The 20,167-nt window shown below is 42.8% G+C and overlaps 1 protein-coding gene across 4 annotated transcripts in view; it reads left to right on the top strand.

Moving 5' to 3' along the window:
• The window catches only part of LOC116996203, a 70,958-nt gene that overhangs the window by 29,908 nt on the left and 20,883 nt on the right, over positions 1 to 20,167 (top strand). For 3 of the 4 annotated variants that reach the window (XM_033059390.2, XM_033059393.2, XM_033059392.2), the window contains exons 13-15: positions 4,497 to 4,599; positions 15,262 to 15,301; positions 16,297 to 16,348. In XM_033059390.2, coding sequence (XP_032915281.1) covers positions 4,497 to 4,599; positions 15,262 to 15,301; positions 16,297 to 16,348 — 195 coding nt within the window. The remainder of the gene's footprint in view (positions 1 to 4,496; positions 4,600 to 15,261; positions 15,302 to 16,296; positions 16,349 to 20,167) is intronic. The other variant, XM_033059391.2, reaches the window with a different exon arrangement.

Raw genomic sequence — 20,167 nt, forward strand, 5'->3', positions numbered from 1 at the left:
CTGTTCCTGACAACATGAAATACCCTTGAGAAATAGGAAAGAGTGACAAGCACTTCTTTTTCTCTGCCTTCTCCATCTGTTGATGTGGTTGCTGCCTGTCACTCTGATAACTTGCTTTGTCAGCACCAGCCCAATGTGAGCTAGAAATGGACCTGAATCAGCAATGGGGTAATTTTAGTGGTGTTTGATTTTTAGTATCTTGTGCTCTGTTGGGGAGGAAGGAGTTACGACACGGTGACACGGTGTTAATGAGTTCATGGTTTGGAAATCCGGAATGTGTTTCATGTAAAAGCTGCAGTAATTTCACGACCATAAGGCGCACCAAACTATAAGGTGCACCTCTGGGAGTCGGCAAATTTTGCAACTTTGTACATTATATAAGGCACACCGGACTATAAGGCGCACTTTTTTTTTGCCGCGAAGATCCGTGCCGTGCGCAACAAAGTAACTAATTAGTAACAGAATCCCACGATCGTGGAGTTTACTGTCAGGTGCTCAATTTGCAAACGTTTTTTCACAGATTGGCGTAACCTTTAAATGTAACCCCAAGCGCCCTCCCCATGTGCGGGCCTCGGCACCCCCACCCGCCCCCGGCACCGGCTGGTGAGGTGGGGCTCAGGGTTGCTGCGGCTCGCAGCATCTGCGGCAGCCTGCTCCCTCCCTCCCCATGCCGCCCTGGCGGCCCCGTGCAGCTCCAGGAGCCCCGTGCCCCCATGGCGCTCTGGGAGCCCTGCGCCACCCTGGCGCTCTGGGAGCTCCGTGCTGCCCTGGTGCTCCGAGAACCGCGTGCCGCTCTGGGAGGCCCACGCCACCCCCAAGCTTTTCCCCTGCGCCACTGCAACCCTGATGCCGGCGGACTCACTCCACGCTGCCGCTGCCCTGATGCCGGCAGCTTTCCCCCGCCACCCGGGCTGCGCCGCCGCGGCGCTTTCCTCCAGCCGCCCAAGCTGCACCGCCACTGCCCCGATGCCGGCGGGCCCGGGCTGCGCCACCACTGCCCCAATGTCGCCGCCGGGCGGGCTCTGCTCAGTTCAGGACTGTTGCAGACTTGCACTTCTTGTTCCCCCCCCCCCCAGGCCAGGGCCAGCGGCAGCTCCCTCCCTAACCGCGCGGCTCCTGCTGTCCGTGGCTGCCGCTTCCGCCCCCCTCGCGACTCAGCGCTCCTGCATCACCGCTCCCCCATTGTGGCTCACGCTTCCAGGTTGGCAAATGTCGCAACTTTGTACATTATATAAGGCGCACCAGACTATAAGGTGCACTTCTGGGTTCGGGGAAAAATTTTAGTCAAAAGGGTGCAGCTTATAGTTGTGAAATTACTGTATTTATTAATAGTACAACAGGCATTAGAGTTAGGAAAAAACTCTATGTGCACATAAAAACTGTATGTGCTCTGTTAGTTTTCTGCTAATCCTTTGTCAATTGATTTCCAAGATGTTAAGACTTCGTTTTGCTGGTTTTTTGCTTTAATTCTGATGCTGTAAGATTAATGGCTTCAGCCTAAATATCCAGTCTTAATGCTGGGTTCATCCAATCAAAACAGGATTCAGCTTATTTTCATAGACCATTGTATCTTGCATTTGCAGGCAAGGAGGTAAATGTGGAACTTTAAGTGAAATATTGGTTATATGATACAGTTTAGAACCAGATGCAAAAAAATATTCATGAATTCACAAGAATGTTTCCAGTTGATTATTATTTGTACTAATTTAATGAATCTTGTGATAGCTTTGGGAACACTGAATGTTAAAATTGTAGATTTGTTGGGTTAGTTGTATGGCTGCATATTTTTTGTGTATTGATTCCAATGGTAGATTCTTCAGTGGCTGAAAATAGAATTTTTGAAGAAGTAAAATTTGAAGTGAAGGCAGTCCTTAATCTGCAAGGACAGGTGTTTTGACTAGAGTAGGGAGTACGCACTGGTTTGGTTTACCTTTAGAGGGAGAATCTGCTCTTCTCTGTGAAAATGTGGCAGTTTTTATAAGTTCTCTTCTCACATTTATCTCCCAGGGACTAGGTTTGAATCCTTTTCTGTGGACAGATCTGCTTCCTTCTTGATGCTAAGAGAAGTGAACCTGACTCTCTAACTTGACCCCAGGGTACAGTAATTTCACGATCATAAGCCACACCTGATTATAAGCCGCGCTTCCGAGTGTCAGCAACTTTTCTTTCTTTGTCCATATATAAGCTGCACCTGATTATAAGCCGCACGTTACAATACATAGTGTGATAAAAGGTATCTATTCTATCACCATCTGTTGAGGGTGGGGGCAGTGATCCTTATCTCTACTGGAGATATTCTGCTAATGGGCAATCCATTGGAACCAGGTGGGGCATTGTTCTTTATCTTTTCACAACCCATCCTTCCTCCAACGAGTCATTTTCTGCTAATGGCCCATTGAGTTCCACTGTGTGACTGATAAAATTACTTCATCCCATTAGAAGTTGCTCCAGCCAGGGGGAAGAGTCCAACATAAAACAGAAGTTTTGGGATACTAAGGTAACCCCTTTCTCCACTGTACTCCAGAGGAAAACCGGATTTCTCTACATCACCACTGGACCTTTAGAGGGAAACTACACTTTTTACAGTAGCACTGCTCCAACTGAACCACATCTGCTGCTGCAAGAGGACTGCAACCGCCATTTAATCGAACTGCTGCCAACACCCTGCTGGACGGGGTGTCAGGTTGTACAGTAATTTCACGACCATAAGGCGCACTGGACTATAAGGCGCACCTCTGGGAGTTGGCAAATTTTGCAATTTGTACATTATATAAGGCGCACCGGACTACAAGGCGCACTTTTTTTTTTTTTGCCATGAAGATCTGTGCTGCGTGCAACAAAGTAAATAATTAGTAACAGAATCCCGTGATTGTAGAGTTTACTGGCAGGTGCTCAATTTGCAAACATTTTTCACAGATTGGCGTAGCCTTTAAATGCAACCCCAAGCGCCCTCCCTGTCCATGGGGCTCAGCACTGCCACTTGCCCCCGGCGCCAGCTGATGAGGTGGGGCTCAGGGCTGCCATGGCTCGCAGCTTCTGCGGCAGCCCGCTCCCTCCCTCCCTGTGCCACCCCGGCAGCCCCGTGCAGCTCCGGGAGCCCTGCCCTCCCCCGGTGCTCTGGGTGCCCCGTGCCACGCCGGGAGCCCCGCGCTCCCCCGGTGCTCCGGGAGCCGCGTGCTGCTGTGGGAGCCCCGTGCCCCCCAGGGCTTTTCCCCCGCGCTGCCGCTGCCCCGATGCTGGCAGCTTTCCCGAGCTGCCCAGGCTGTACTGCTGCACTTTCCCCCAGCTACCTGGGCTGCGCCACCGTGGCGCTTTCCCCCAGCCGCCCAGGCCGCACCGCCACTGCCCCGATGCCGCCACTGGGCAGGCTCTGCTCGACCTGGGGCTGTTGCAGGCTCGCACTTCTTTCTCGGTTCCTCCTGGACCGGCGCCCCCCGGCTTCTCGTTTCCCCTGGGCTGGGGCTGGCACTGCCCGACTTCTCATTTCCCCCCACACCTGGGGTGGTGCCGCCTGACTTCTTGTTCCCCCCGGCCTGGGGCAGCACCACCTAGCTTCTTGTTCCCCCCGGGCCGGGGGCAGCACTGCCCGGCTTCCTGTTCTGCCTGGGCTGGGGCTGGCGGCAGCTCCCTCTCTCCCTGTGCGGCTCCTGCCGGCTGTGGCCGCCCGTTCCCGCCCTCCCTCGCAACTCGGCGGTCCCGCGGCACCGCCTCCCCATTGCGGCTCACACTTCCAGTCTGGCAAATTTTGTAACTTTGTCCATTATATAAGGCACACCGGACTATAAGGTGCACTTCCGGGTTCGGGGCAAAATTTTAGTCAAAAGGGTGCGCCTTATGGTCGTGAAATTACTGTACTCTGACTTTTTCAGGGTTTGGGGTTTGTTTTTTTGTAGTACTGTATTTCTATTTTAATTTCCCTAGAAAAGAACTGTTATTCCTAATTCCCATATCTTTGCCTGAAAGCCCCTTGATTTCAAAATTATAATAATTTGGAGGGAGGGGCTTTACATTCTACATTTCAAAAAGAAGCTCCTGCCTTTCTCAGCAGACACCTGTCCTCCAAACTAAAACATCAACTTTTCATTCTTTGTCCATATATAAGCTGCACCTGATTATAAGCTGCACTTCGGGTTCAGACCAAAATTTTAGTCAAAATGATGCGGCTTATAATTGTGAAATTACTGTACTCTCAATGCACTTAGAATAAGAGCAAAGTTTGTTCCCCAGTTCCACTGACAGTTAAACCAGTTATTTTGTGTTGTTAGTTGGAAAATGCTGGAGACAAGGCGCAGTGTCCTAGTGACTTGAAATACCCAATTGCTGACTCCACAGTATTTTAAAATAAAGATAATGAAAAGTTAACAGCAAATTATAGTGATAGTGGATAAAAAAATTACCAAATGATGTAACTCTAATTTTGAGCTACAGTTTTTTTCAGTTTTGTAAATTTAACCAATGTTCTGCATCTAAGCTAATCTAATTTCAACTTTTTGAAGCAGGGTCCTCGGGAAGTTGTTATTTGGCTTGCTGTATACCATAAACAAAGAGAAGCTGTAGAAATCTTCTCCAGAGAGATTGCTCCAGCTGGAACTGGCATGGGTAATTATTCATGTAATCTTGTAAGAATTTTAAAGTTACTTTTTATTCTCTGAGCATGAGTAGCACCCAAAAATTCAGTCATGTTAAGCTTTCTTATGTTGTATCTAGTGAAATAGTATCTTTAAAGGTATATAAGCTTGGTGTAGAAATTCAACAGACGTTAACTGAGTGATAGAATGGAAGTCCTGGAAGTTCACCTTTGTGTTCTTTTTAGATTCTTTATTCTTCCCATGCTGTTACTGTTCCTTCCTGTTTTTTTTTTTCCTTTTCCTCATCCATGTGTTTTCCTACATGTAACTGCGCTGATGTGCAAGAGTGATTTACTTTTTTACCATGTTCTGAAAACTTAGTAATGCTATTAGACTTCACTGGCAATAAACACCAAGTGTTACTCAACTGGCAAAAATATATCTCAATGTCCAGCTATGACACTGCAATTTATGAAGAGATGTACAGTTTGAGAGTTTTGAAGGATCTCTTCATACTACATTATCTGGTGTTATTATAAAGGATTTTTATTGATGCTACTCTTCTAACTGTTTAATGCATAGCTGCTTGTGTAAGTAATTACAACATTCAGGTATAATTTTAAAAAATTATTACTGCAGTGATGGTGCTGACAATCTGCATCTTAATTCACAGTGGATATTAAGTGCCCAACTTAAATTCTCATCCTGCAGTATTAAGTCTAACCTCAAATTATTCTGTCAGCATTTGATTTTGTGATATATTGCAGCTATTGCAAGATTTAATTTTTAATTGATGTGTGAGGTAAAATCAAACCACTGGATTTTAATTAAGTCCATCTTAGTTTTGAGGCTATTTTTAAGTATTTGCTTAGAGGTCATGTAATGTGAAATGATCTGTGCTTCTATTGCTTGCCAAATGTTTGTTCCAAAAAAAGCACATTTGTTTTTTGTGAATGGTTTGTCATTGGTTTCTCTAAATTCTTGGGGGACCTACTGTTTGATTATTTTGAACAATTGTTTTTTTCTGTTCTACTCCAAAGTCCCTTAGGTGTCACCACTATTACCTGAGTTCTAAGCTCATTAATGTGTTCTGTGCCTAAATCAAGAAGTATTCATCGCACTTCTAGTACCCATTCTAAATGAATTTAAATTTTGGCAGCCTAATTTGAGGACCAGAGCTTAGATATTTTGCCATGGTTTCTGCGTACCTTAATGAAGGCTATATCTAGGATTTACATAGATCTTCAAAATTAAATTCCATGGGCTTAACCTGAAACTCTGAAGTTCCATAGCAAATCTAAAATCATGATTAATGGAGGAATAGTTAGGTGTTACCTTGCAATTAAGGAACTAATATTTTTTTTCCAGTGGGTTAAAAAGTTTGTAGAAATGTGCACATTCACACATTATCGTGTGTTACAGTGTTTACAGTATTTGCAGAGAACAGTTTAATACAGGTTGGGGTTTTTTTTCTTTAATATTGTATTTATAGAGACAAGATCAGTGCATGGTCATACTTTTTTTTTTTTTTTTTTGACCCTACAATATAGATACCATTTGGAACTAACTGTAAATATTCATTGAGATAGTATTTTAAGATTTTGCAATTCTGAAGGCTGATCAGCAGGTCAGCATTTACCGTAGATGTAAGTTGCTTCTAAAGGCATGCAGTTTTCCTTAGGAATGAAGGATAACAGTTTCAGTTGGATCAAATTATCCTTTCTGTAACTAGTTAGGGAATCATAATTGAAGTAGTTTCTCCTTTTTCATAGTGATTTCTCCATAGCAGACTACAAAAGTAAAAATCTGTTCTTACTATTTATTCTGTTTATGCATAGACAATGCCCTAGAAAACATCCTTTTGAATTAAAGAAAGCTGGGTGGATTTTCAAATCATTGCTTATTTGTAAGGTCCAAAACTAGTGGACCTGTACTTGTCTCTCCTTTCTTAATCTGTGCTTCTTTTATAAAGCAATTGCTGTGTATATAAATCCCATTTGAAGTCTGAAAGTGTTGATTTTATTAAGGGTTCAGGATTTTTTCCTTTTACCAATGATCCTTGTAGAATGAAAAAGTGAAAAAACTGCTCTATGTGGGTTGGGTGGAGTATGTGTAGAATTGAAATTGAGTTACGATAACACATGAACATCTATGTCTTGAGGTGGCTGGCAAACCTTCAGTTCTTGCTTATCAGGGCTTTCAGTGATGAAACAAAAGCATTCCTGTGTGGAATAGGGTTAGGCAGTCTGTGTGGATGATGGTTGGGATGCTGGGATTATTTCTTAAAGGAACAGTTTAAGCTTTTTAGAACTTCCTGTAGAAATTTTTCTCAAAAAAAAAAATCTATTTCAATTAATAGACCCTACTGCTAATGAGCAACAGTGGGAAAGAGGCTATTTGTGTAATCATCTGAGGCATCTCATGGTAAATAGTGCTCTTCCTTGCCAGGTACAGGATTGCAGATAGGCTTTTTGGCCTCCAAGACATAAATGACCATTGTCAAAGGCTATCAGGGCTGTTTACTGACATGCTTCCAAGTGCTTTGAACAACCACATAGTCATTCTTTGTTTTTATTTGTGGAATATATACTGAGACTGCTTCATGAAGTCAGTTCTTTACCATGCTCATAAACTCTTTCATAAGCAGAGAAGGGTAAGAATTAGGATCTAAATGCTTAGTAAGCTACTTGATGATGTGGAGCATGTTTAAAGCAGTGATTAAGAAGAATGTTTTTAATTTTCTTTCTTCAGTGAGATTTAGAATTTTGCAACACTGCCAAACAGTAATTAGCGGTGTACTAATAACTGCATCAGCTTGACGATGCTTAATTTCTGACAGTAGTGTAGAATTCCAGACCTTGCTGTGAAGTGCAGAAAAAGGAATTCTTGATGCTTAATTGTCCTAAAATGGGCAGCTCTATAGACAAGATTTGTAGAGACGGGTAAGTGATCTTGGGAACAAAAGCCAGAACTAAGACTGTTGAGATTGTTGTCCAAGGCGAATTCTCTAGTAACAGTGCCTGGTGTTCATTTCCCTCCTGCTTTTCCCTGAGCTTTTGCCCTCTCCTCTATTTTACCAAATTATTAGAATTCTCCAGAGTGTCACAGCTTCATTTAGAGACAGAGCATGCCCCATGGCAGTATGGTCACCCTTGTGGGAGGGTCAAAGCATCTACAGGCAGAGAACCCAGGACTTGAGTCTTGTGTGCTCTGTGTAAGTGCTCTGGGCAGTGAGTACCTGAGGTCCCCATTCTATACGGTGCTGCACCACTTTTTCTCACTGGGCATTGAATAAAAATAGCTGTGGCTGCTGTCTGTTATATTGATAGAGCATGCCTATCATGTGGTTCTGTGCTTCACACATGGATCTTTGTGATGTAACTACATGTGGCTTTGTTCTGCCAAAATGATGGGATACACACCAAGTGAGATTTTAAGCATGAGTGGCTTTTCCTGATGGAAATCCTTTAAACAAGGAAGTCCTGTGTTTCAAACCCCTCCAAACTATCTTATGTTAGTTCACTTCCAGGAGATGAGATTGTGACTATGAGAGTCATTGCAAATAACCCTTCTTTCTTGTTCTGCATTTTCTCTTCTGCTTGGACTGTATCTAGTGGTTGAGGAGTACTGTTTTAAACTATATTCTTCTTTCCCCTCAGTAGCTGTTTGGTGCCTGTTACTCTTAAATGATATGTAGGCAGTTGTAGAGGTAATAATCTTCATATATTGTGCCTTTCATCCAAGAGGCTTTAGCATGCTGTGTAAAGATGATCAGCTATCTAACATCTAGTAGCATTGGAAACTATTCTGTCTGCTTTACAGATGGTTTCCTGAGATAGTGAAGAAAGCATAACCACAAAAGAATGTGAATCAAGCATCCTTGGTTCTGCTTTCCCTGTAAGAAATGCTGAAGAGCAACTCCACCAATATTTAAGGGGACCAAGCTGGTTAAAATTTAGGAATGGGGAGTAGAGAAGAGAGATGGAGAAAAGAAATTTAATAGTTCAGAATAAGGGTGGAGGGTCACAAGTGCTTCTTCTGATCAATTTGAGAGTGCTCATTCCTTTCCTGTCCCCTCCACATCAGTAGAAGGATAACCATCTAAAAGCATTGTGCCAATCTGAAATTCTCAATTTCTTATGAAATTGCACCCTCTGCATAAAAAGAAGGAATGCTGTCTATATGTTGAAATGTGCTGAAGCCTGTTCGTGTTTGTGCTGTTCAATATATGCAAGGAGTTAGACCTGCAAGAGAGAATTTTGAGATGTTGCATTATTTAAGAAGGTTCCATAGTCAACAATGAATGAGTGAGATTTTTCATAGTTATTCCCTGACATTTTTTCCTAATGATTTTTAAAATTCCATTGTTTTTGTTGAAGGCCCAGCAGGACACATTAGTGTACTTCCACAGAAATGGTTTTTAAGTATTATTAAAACTGCAGATGAGACACTTTAGCCCAGAGAAGAATTTGAACTTACTATGTATAGACATGCCATGTTGGAGAGTGATTTGTTGTTTATTTTCTGTTTGAAATGGGAGACATTTACTGTAAACTTCTGTTGAGTATGGTATTTAGTTCACAAGTTCAAATGCTTAATCAGTTTTCAATTGGATTATGCTGTTCTGATGAACTTAAAGGGAAACATACTATTTAAAAAAAAAAGACCAAAGACACCATATCCCAGCTTTTAATTTTTTTATAACTAGTGCTTGTGTTTAGCCTTTTAATTGATAAAATTATTCTTTCTGTTTAGTCCTTAATAGTCTGAAAGTTGATAATAGCCAGGATTTTTTTAACAGCAAGCAGCAAGTTGGGTTGGCTTCATGCATGTTGGTCTCCTGAAAAAAAGGAATAACTTTCAATCTTCAGCCTGTACTCTTTGGTCCTAATAGTGGGGTCTTCATGGCTATTTTCCCGTTCTGTAAAGTGAGATTCCTATGCTTGGCAATGGAGAATCCTGGACACATAGACTCTGATTTTTAAATCTGTGGTAACCTATGGGAGTTCAGTGCAGTTCTGCAGTGTTCGGTCCATAGAAGTTCAGCCTCTCTTCATAAAAGCTTGCAAACACAGGGATGGTCTCTATTAGTGGAAATCTCTTCATTATGTACAGTCCTGTCAGCCAAATGGTTAGAATTTAAATAATTTCCATTGATTTAATGTCTTTATATTGTCTTATTTTATTCAGATACTTTATTCTGGATGAAATGTGGTATAGGAGAAGCTTGAGAAGAACCTTTTTGTGGGAATCTGGCATTTATAGTTTAACAGGGGTTCGGTAGCTAAGAAATGTTTTACTAATAGCTGAAATCATGTGCTGACCCTTATTTCACATTAAAATGACCGGAGTTTGACACTAAGATGACAGCTGGTTAATACAACTTGAGATGTTAAAGTGCTTGAGTATATGTAAATATTTTGACTGATGTCCTAATTGTGTTGGAAGATACTTTTAGAAATGTCCTTGTTGTAGCAGTTTATTGCAGTCCCCATTTTTTTGGGAATAATACTACAGAAGATAAACTATCTGCTGTCTTCAGAGGATGTAGATAGAATAATTAAGAACATACAATTGACCCCTGTAAAAAAAAGGCTGTATGCATTTTGTACTCGTGCTCAACCATAGTGTAAGAACTGCTGAGTATAAAACCTGAGATTTCAGATTTCTCTAGTTTGATCACTTAAAAAAATAATGCTTGACAAGTGGACTACTTTGGTTTTTATACATATAAACATGTTTCATTCCTTAGAATATGTGGTAAATACATTAATAACCTATTGGCTGAGTTCATTCAGTCACTGGAAATGTAAGAGTCAAAAGCTGAAAGCTGTTCAGCAAGAGACATCTCTGTATCTTAAAATTCTGTGAGACTTCAAAAAAACCCCTAAGTTTGACTAGACTTAAAGTGTTTAAAGCTTTATAGATTTGAAGTAGTTGGAGCACTTTCATGCTTTTTTAGTCCAAAACATTTTACAAAATGCTTCATGCAGTCTTAGCATCCTTTGTATATTGCGCAATGATTTATTCTGTTGAGAAATATACAGAATTGTACAGAAGGGTTTTGGGGTTTTTTTGACAGAAGTAGATTAAAGAATAAGAAGTATTAATCCAAAATTAGGTGTCACCATTCAAGTAGGATTGGAATGGGACAGAGGGAATATTAAGGAGGCAAAACATCAGACTTTTCCACCGTCTGTAAATCCAGTGGGGAATAATGAGAGCTGGAAGGAATGTGGCTTGTTTCGCTGGAAATTTGCATCTCATAGGTTGATTGCAAGTTCCAACCAGGTTTTTTCTGCTGTGGAGCATTTTACAGGGTGTGGCATATATGACATAGATTATAATGTATTAGAATGTGGTGGTTCTACATATTGAAATAGGTTCTTATTTGGGCTGATTTTATGCGTCTTCTACCAGGGCTGGTTTACAATGGATCCATTCCCTGAATTGCTCCATCTGAGAGCAGCGTTGGTTTTCCCAAGTACTCTTCAGTTTGCCTGCTACCTCTGCTCATGGAATTCATCAGAAACTTGCTGTCTTTTCCAGCATATCATACATGATTTTTAGAAGAATTTGTATTTGCAAGTCCACCCACAGATGGGTTTTACAGGGTGAGAAAATACAAAAGATCAAGAGGTAACTGGAGAGATAAAACATACATGGAAAACCAGAAATGGTCAAGCTGTTGTAGCAAGGAGTGTATCCTGATTGGGCTTCACCTTACGTTATTCACGTGGATATCTGTTCCTACATCTTTGCACACAGGGGAGTACCATTCATGGTGTGTTAGTGTGCTTTGGTACTCTTGAGATTCCTCTCCATCCTTCCGATTTGGATCAAATTTGCTATTGGACCCAAAATTTGGGAGTCTGCAGGTGTGCTGGAAGAATCATGGACACAAAGGAAGAAAACCTGACAAATAATTATACATATGTGTATACAGAGGATGATGGTTTGTTTTGCATAAGATAATTGGGCTGAAAATTAGTAAGACTTAAAGTAGGCTAGTGAAAGGAGTTATAAAATGAAAAGGCAGGATAAGACTGTGTGAAGAATTGTGCAGATTTAATAATGGAAAGGCACTTTCTAGCTAGTAATTTTTTTATTCAATAGATTCAGTGTAGATTTAAATCTTTAAACACAGAATCCAAAGGAAGGGTCCCATACCAGAGCATAGTCACCTAGAAAGAAGTAGATTAACCATTCTTAAAGCCTGAAGTTTTCCCAACTGTACCATATATTTGGACTTAATAAAAACAGTGGAATCCCAGTGGTGTAAGCCCCAGTACTCATTGGTTTAAAATGCCTGGCAACCTGGAGAATTTGTGGTTCTCAGGCTTGGTCCCTAGCCGCTGTAGGAAATAGAAGGCTTTTGGATCAAATGCTTGAATCAAAATAAGTGTCATGATATTCAGTTTGACACCAAACAAATACTGTATCCAAAAGATTAATAGGATATAAATGCATTGAAAGGAAGATCTCCCATCTAAAGGTAATCACCCCATTTTGTAGTGCATCAGTTTTTATGCCATTCTGAGGCACGGAAGCTGGCAGGGTGGTGAGTTCATTAACTTGAAGCAGCTTGTTCAAAAGGTTCAGTGGTAGCAGATGAAACAATACTTTTATCTGCCTGGAAGCACAAAGGAATAGAGCTCTGATGGCTCGTGATAAAAAACAGTCATGTGAAGTTCCTGGGAAAGTAGATCAAGAGCTTCAATTTGACTGAGAATCTTAGCAATTTGAGACTGCAGCCTGATTGATATTCTCTACAAGTGTGACAAATTTGTGTCATTGTAGATAAAAGATAAGCCTTCCAGAAAGGAGAGAGAGCATCTGTACAGATATTTAAGCAGCAATGCAACGTAAACATAAAGTACAGAATGAGGAGATATTTTTATAAGAAGTTTTCTTGGGACAGTCTTGATCCAAAGAGATCATAATTTAATTAGCAGAAGGCAAGTCTGGCCACAGTGACAAGTTCACTATTACTTGGTTGTACTGCACCTTTCATTGCCTTATTTTGGTTTACTGGAGAACTGTACAGTAATCTCACGATTATAAGCCGCACCTCCAGGTGTTGGCAACCTTTAGGTCTTTGTCCGTATATAAGCCACACCTGATTATAAGCCACACTGTCGTTCGCAGTAAGGACCCGCATGTAACTTTCACTAAGTTGCCAGTTAGTAACAGAATCATGGGATCACGGGGTTTACTGGCTCTGCTCGGGGCTGGGCGGGCTCAACCCACTTGGGGTTGCCGACAGGGCCAGGCAGGAGCGAGCCCCCTGCCTTGCTGTGGGGCCGGCAGGAGGGAGCCCCCCGCCTCCTCCCCTGGACCATGGGACCGACAGGAGGTAGCCCCCTGCCTCTCCCCCTCACTTGCTGCTGGCATGGAGCCCGCCTCCACCCACCGTGCAACGGAATAACCAATTTGTAACAATCGCGCAATTCCGGGTTTTACTGGTAGCTGCTTGGCTCGGCACCTCGGCCTGCGCTTCCAGGTTGGGAAATTTCAGAACTTTTTTCATATATTGGCCGCTCCTGAGTGTAAGCCGCATTTCTGGGTTAGGATCAAAATTTTAGTCAAAATGGTGCGGCTTATAATCGTGAAATTACTGTAATAGGAATCTGAGCCCTGGGTTGAGGTGAGGTATTTACACCTCTTGTGCTGTTTATAGAATTAACAAATGGGTTGTGGCTTACAATCAGTAATTTAAGATTTGCTTTGTCTTCTCTGCTTGAAGCATAAATAGGAATTTTATATAGATAAAAATTAAATTTGACTTAAAATTCCTTCCATCATATTTATATGCACATAAACAATAATCATAGAATAGACCTTAATAGTGTTCTAGCTGGAATATTGGTGTAGCTTTGCTCTGCAGTTGCAGGGATAGCTGTAGTACCTCCAAAGACGGATCTGCTGTTACAGTAGCTTGTACTCAGGAACTTCTCAGACCAGCAGAAGAGGGTTATCTGAGGTGTAAGCAATTGTTGCTCTTACTTGGATTGTTTTTTTGTGTATGTTGAGAACTATTTTGTTGTAGGAGTTAAGATCCCTTATGTGAAAGCAAGCGAATGAAGAGCTTTCTTCAAAATCTTTTAGGAAGTTGAAATTGATGTTAGAGTGAAATCTGGTATGCTTAATGAGCAGTTCTGCTGCCTAGCAGGAAATGGCCCATGTGACAATCCACAGATAATATAACTAGCTTTATGGACCTGTATTTTCAACATGACCTTAACCTTCTACCTTCCTTCTCCAACAACCTAAATAAACAAACTAGGCACATAGTTCAATAAAATCACTGCAACTGGTTTTGTTGCTTAGTGGCAGTTCGGCTTGAATGAGTGCACAAGTAAGATGCATAGGGCTGAAACCTCACTGGATCATTTAAAATTGTGTAATACTTATGTAAGGGATTCTTTCATATTCTATCCACCACTGCATTTTTTTTTAGCAGTAATTAATGAGTAGAGAGGTGGTTATTTTTGATGCTCTTTCTTTTGAAGGCTTTTTTCAGTGTACTATAAAACATCATAGACTTTTTTAGGGAAGTCACTTCTAATGAGTATAAATGTGGCAAGGTTCTGTAATCTGCTACCACTCGTGTGTCAAGATTGACAAGACACTGAATCCAAGCTAGAACAGCCTGTGGTGGACTGCTCATCACTGTTAGCTTTAATTTCACAACAGCACAGTTACATGGCTTTTTAGTTTGCTTGGAGCACCAACTGAGGGAATTCACACCTGCAGAAAGCATAAAGCCCTTTTTAGCCAGAATTAATTTGGCCAAATATACCATGTGGGCAGCTTTCCACAGCACTTACTTATAAAAGGGACTGCTTAACACAGTTGTTAATTAATTCCTAGGCTGATGTAATGTATGCATTTTACTGTTTCTTTCCCCTGCAATAATATTTGGAGCTCTGATGCATCATATGTTCCTGCTCTCTATACCAGACAGAAGAGAGAGATGCTATGCTCAGGATAAGGAGAGCAGAACTGTTTCTTTCAAAAATACTGAGCTGAACAGATGAGTTTAATGATAGTAGAGCCTGGCAACCTGATAATACAGTGCTGACTTACCACAGATCTGGGCTCGTGCTAGTGCCTTAAGCCCCTGAATTGCCTCTGTATCACAGAGAGAGAATGGTATCTGCAGTACCCAGCACCATAAAAAAGCAAAGTTAGTTTAAGGGTTAGAGAGAATAATTCAAATTAAACAGTTAATCTAAATAAGCAAAGTCATATTAAACAAATATTAAAAGAAACCATGGTCCATCAGAATTGTTTCTCTTTCCTCTTTGAAAATAAATAAAACAAGAATAACAAAAAAACTAAAGCAAAATTCTTTTTCTATCAAATGTTTTATGTCACTGGCATTCATATACAATAAATATTCATATACAAATTCACATTCATATTTGGATGAAGATTCTAAAGATTTAGTTCACACTTTCCACATTTAAATTTTTTTGTTAAAATTCACAGTTGTTTCTCCTTTTAACTTGTATAAATGGAACTTGTATGAAATGTTCAGTTTTGTTAATTTACGAGAATGTATGTAATTTTCTAGCGCTTTCACTGCATTTATTAAAAATTGATCAATTCAAGGTATGATAAGCTTCAAGCTCTGATGTTTTGAAGAGGGCTTTAATCATTCTTCTGTGAATTTAATTTCCTTTTCCAGCTCCAGGCCTCACTGGAATTGTTGGAGGGCGCCCCAGAGTGTAAGTTATCTTTTGATCATTAACTTGTTGTAATGTGTGATGATAATGTTCCTACCAGTCACTGTCACAACCTTCCCCAGCTTGGGACAGCAATCACAGAAGCAACTAAATCTTCCTGTGTCACTCTGTGCTTAACAACTGATAACAAGATAGTAGTGAGTGCTATACAATATACAGAAAAATAGTAAAATTCTTTATTGAATTAAATGTGAATTATGTAGGTTTCTGATCGGCTCATAGCAATGTCTTTGCTTAAAGAGGAAAAACTTGAAATTTGACTTTGGGGCAAGGTAATGGCTTGACCACATTAATACATGCAGATTTCTGGACCAGTTTTCTAGCTATTAGTTTGGAATATGGGCCCACCAAATAAACATCTGTATGAGCACACTTCACCTAGAAATGCAAGGTCAAATGCTAGAACATTCCATAAAATTACAGCATGAAACCATTTCATGACTGAGCTGAACATAGTAATGTTGAGTATGTTTTAAAAAAAACCCTGGCTTGATTCGGGTTTGTTCTAGATACGGCTTAAATCTTGTGGTGATTTTTATCTTCACCTTTTCATGTGTATTCATCTAAAACTTGCTTGTCATTTAGCAGATACTGCACATGAAGATGGGAGAAGAACCTGTGGCTCTATTTCCTGTAGCCCTGTGTAGCTGGTGGCCTAGGTATCAATGTGGGGCTAGACTTCAATGTCAAGAAGCACATCATTTCTCAAGAAAATATTTTTTGCTGTTTTGGCTACCTCGGCTCAGTAAAACTTTCTTCAGTGTTTTAAACAAAATCTTATGTTCTGAATAATGGAATTTAAGGAGTTTTTACACTTCTTAGGCTTTCTGAACTTGGTTGAAAAGCCATCGCTAATCATGATTGAATGGATGTCATTTCCCAAGAATTTGAAGTATAAATAGTCCAAAGGTGTATGATCAGCCAGTTTCATTAATGTCTAGGTAAATGCATTTATGCTTACTGTTTTGTGTGTCTAGGTCTCCAGTTTTGAAGCCATTTTTCTTCTATTATCCCAAAAGCAATGTTCAGGTAAGACCTACTGCTTAAAAGTCTGAGTTCTGTTTCCTTGTAAGTAATTTGAAAAATCCTGCAGATTCTGGCATTTTTTGGTGACTTTCAGTAATAAAACTGCAAAGTAGTCTGGTGAATTTGATTAAAAAATATTTCCTGAGATACTAATGTTATTCACATAGAATGTTTTGCAGCAGTTGAACTTGCCAGCCTTGCATTTTAATTACTGCTAATTCTTAAGTACAGTAATTTCACGAATACAAGCCGCAGCAATTTGACAAAAATTTTGGTGGAAACCCGGAAGTGCGGCTAATAGTCGGGTGTGGCTAATATATTAATAATTTTCTGACATTTACAACCCCAGACGTGCCAGCCAGAGTGCCGAGCCAAGCACCAGCCAGTAAAAGCCGGCATTTCGCAATTGTTACAGTGTTACCGTGTTGCCCTGGCTCCCTGCAGGCAGCACGGGGGGCGGGGAGAGAGGCGGGAGAGCTCTCTTTCCTCCTCTGCTGCAGCCCAGGGGAGGAGGGGGGGGGCGCCGCCATTGCCGCGGCCCGGGGAGGAGAGGTGGGGGTGGGGGGGGGGCGGGGGGCGCCGCCATTGCCGCGGCCCAGGGAGCCGACGGGGGGGGGGGGGCGCCGCCATTGCCGCGGCCCGGGGAGGACGCGGGGGGGCCGCGCCGCCATTGCCGCGGCCCGGGGAGGACGCGGGAGGGCTGCGCCGCCATTGCCGCGGCCCGGGGAGGACGCGGGGGGGCCGCGCCGCCATTGCCGCGGCCCGGGGAGCCGACGGGGGTGGGGCGCTGCCATTGCCGCGGCTCCGGGAGCCGACGGGAGCCCTGCGCAGCCATTGCCGCGGCCCGGGGAGGGGGGGGGAAGTGCGCGCCGCCATTGCCGCGGCCTGGGGAGCGGGGGGAAGTGCGCGCCACCATTGCCGCGTCTCGGGGAGCCGGCGGGAGCCCCGCGCCGCCATTGCCACGGCCCGGGGAGGAGGCGGGGTGCTTTGTCCGCACCCACCGCCGGCGCCACGGGCGCGGGAAAGCTCCGTCCCCGCCCGCCGCCGCTGCCGTAGGAGCGGGGGAAGCTCCGTCCCTGCCTGCCACCGCGGGGCAGCGCCGACCCGGGGTGACCGAGCCCAGGGGCAGCGGCGGCCGGCCCCGAGCGGCAGCACCGGGCTGGGCCACCTGGCCCTGTCAGCGGCCCCTAGCGGGCCGAGCCTGCACAGCCTTAGCTCAGTCAGTAAACCCCGCCCTCCCGCGGTTCTGTTACTAATTGCACGCGGGTCCTCGCTGCGAATGACAGAACGTCTTATATTCGGGTGCGGCTTATCTATGGACAAAAACCGAAATATTTGCCAACACCCAGAGATGCGGCTTATACTCAGTGCGGCTTGTATTCGTGAATTTACTGTATCCTGTATCAAGACCGAGCTTCTCTTTTCAGGTTCCTGGAATTGTAGGTTTAAATTATTTTAACTGCATTTGCAAAGAGTGCCTAAGAAAATTGCAGACTTTCTTGAAGGTTACTGGAGTGTCTTTAAAGAGTACACAGTTGGATGTTCCAAGAGTGGAACGTTAATCTTGTAAACTTGGATACATCTTCTGAGTTTTTAGGTGATGGTATATTTTGTGTATACTGCTGGGAGTAAATACTAAAATAATTGCATTTCCTCTGATTTAACAAATTTTGCCTTAACAGAGAGTTGGGCTTTTTCTTTCCATATATCCTGTATATAAAAATAGAAGTAGTCATTTCTTTTCTTGCCTGTATTACAAAAACGGTCAAATTATGAAAGCCTGTGCAACTGTTGAGCTATCATGGAGGAACCTGGGACTCTGTAGCCCTATTCAGTTCATAGCAATGGTTTCTTTCAGTCAAGGAATTTACAGTTCAGATGTCTAGGCAGCCCTGGGTTAGAAATTACAGTGCAAGATGACATGTTCATCTAGAGCCTGTTTCTTTGCTGTGATGCACGTACCCCTCTTTAGTTCGAGATTTTCAGGATAAACTTGAAGAAACTGGTTTTGCTGAAACTATAAAGTGTTCGGATTTATAAACATGGTCTCTGCTCTTCTGAGTGCCGTCAGATACTGAATTTATCCTTTGGAAACTGCAGACAAGCGTACATATATCCCCTTATTTTTCAAGAAACTGTTGCTTCCCTTTCATATCATGGCATCATAATACTCAGCCTTGTCACCCATCCACCATGAAGAAAGTGGCCGAAGGCTGGAATGTTGGTCTGTGTTGGGCCAATGCTATTATCAAAAGCTTCTGCTTAGGATGGCTCAGGGAAGCTTTGGGAGCACAGGCAGCAAGTGAAAAAGTGGGTAAGGGGAACATTCAAAACAACTTAAACAGAAAGAGACTGTTTTGTTTTCGTTCTTCAACATTCGTACAGTGCTTACAACCAAGCCCTATTTGTACAGTACAGTACAGTAATTTCATGACTTTAAGGTGCACCAGCACCCAGTGGCCGCGGCACCATGGCCCCGCGGCCCTGCCTCCACCCAGCTGCCACAGCAGCCGCGGCCCCGCCTGCACCCAGCAGCTGCAGCCCCGTGGCCCTGCGGCCCCGCCTCCCCCAGCTGCTGCGGTGCTGCGGCCCTGCCTGCACCCAGCAAATGCGGCCCCGCCTCCACCCAGCAAATGCGGCCCCGCCTCCACCCAGCTGCCGCAGCACTGCGGCCCTGCCTGCGCCCGGCAGCCGTGGTGCCGTGACGCCGTGGCCCCGCCTGCACCTGGCAGCCATGGCACTATGGTCCCGTGGCCCCTCCTGCACCCGGCAGCTGCGGCCCTGAGGCCCTGCCTCCACCTGGCAGCCGTGGCACCGTGGCCCCACCTGCACCCCCCAACCGCAGCCCTGCCGGCTTCCCCCACAGCTCACGGCTCGCACTTCTGGGTTGGCAAATTTCTGAACTTTGTCCATATATAAGGTGCACTGGATTATAAGGCGCACGTCCAGGTTTCCATCCAAATTTTAGTCAAAAGGGTGCGCCTTGTAGTCGTGAAATTACTGTACTATTCTTCATTAAAGGAAAATATTTTAATTTCACAGCTTTACAGAGAAGCTGCCATTTAGTAATTAAAGCTAAGTTTATTACAAATTTTTCACAGCGCAAAAGCATTGTTTAAAAAAAAACCTTTCTTGTTGTCTAAAGTTAACGTACTTACTTTTATCATCACTTACATTTTGCCTTATACGAATGGCTTGTCTTTGCCAAGTTTAATGTGAATCATTATCTTCACGGAAGTTTAGACTACCACTGTGCTGTTCAAATTCAGTATTAATTTACTTAATTAGCGCTGTGTTCCAGACTTGGTAAAATGCTTTTGAGATTAAACAGTAACCTAATTTAGCAAGGAAAGAAAGCAGTATCTTATTTACTCTTTTCAATACAGAAAATCGAAGTCCTTGCTCTGTGTAACTAATCTGATAGGGTCACTGATATGCTTTCAGTAAGACGCAATGTGTCCTATCCCTGTTGTCCTGCAGTAATATTGAGGGTAAAAATGTGGTGTGATTGAAATCCCTGATTCAAAATTGTAGCCGTGTTTAAAAACTACTGTCCAATAAGAGATTACAGTGTGAGTAAGGTATGAACTAACAGATTTTCTAAATTAGAAGTTCAATTACAAAGAGTCTAGTTGCTCTAGGTCAGCATTTGACCTAAAACTAAAAAAATTCAATAAGCAGATTATGAGTTATGTTAACATTGCCACAGTGGGTTCTTTTGTGTTTGGTAACACCTTTCTGGGTGTCAGTTTGGATTCAATTTCTTGTTGTTTCCACTGCTTTTATGCAATTGTACTGATTTCATCATAGATCACCACAGAT

Source organism: Catharus ustulatus, chromosome 5 (assembly GCF_009819885.2).
Source record: "Catharus ustulatus isolate bCatUst1 chromosome 5, bCatUst1.pri.v2, whole genome shotgun sequence".
Taxonomy (NCBI): Eukaryota; Metazoa; Chordata; class Aves; order Passeriformes; family Turdidae; genus Catharus; species Catharus ustulatus.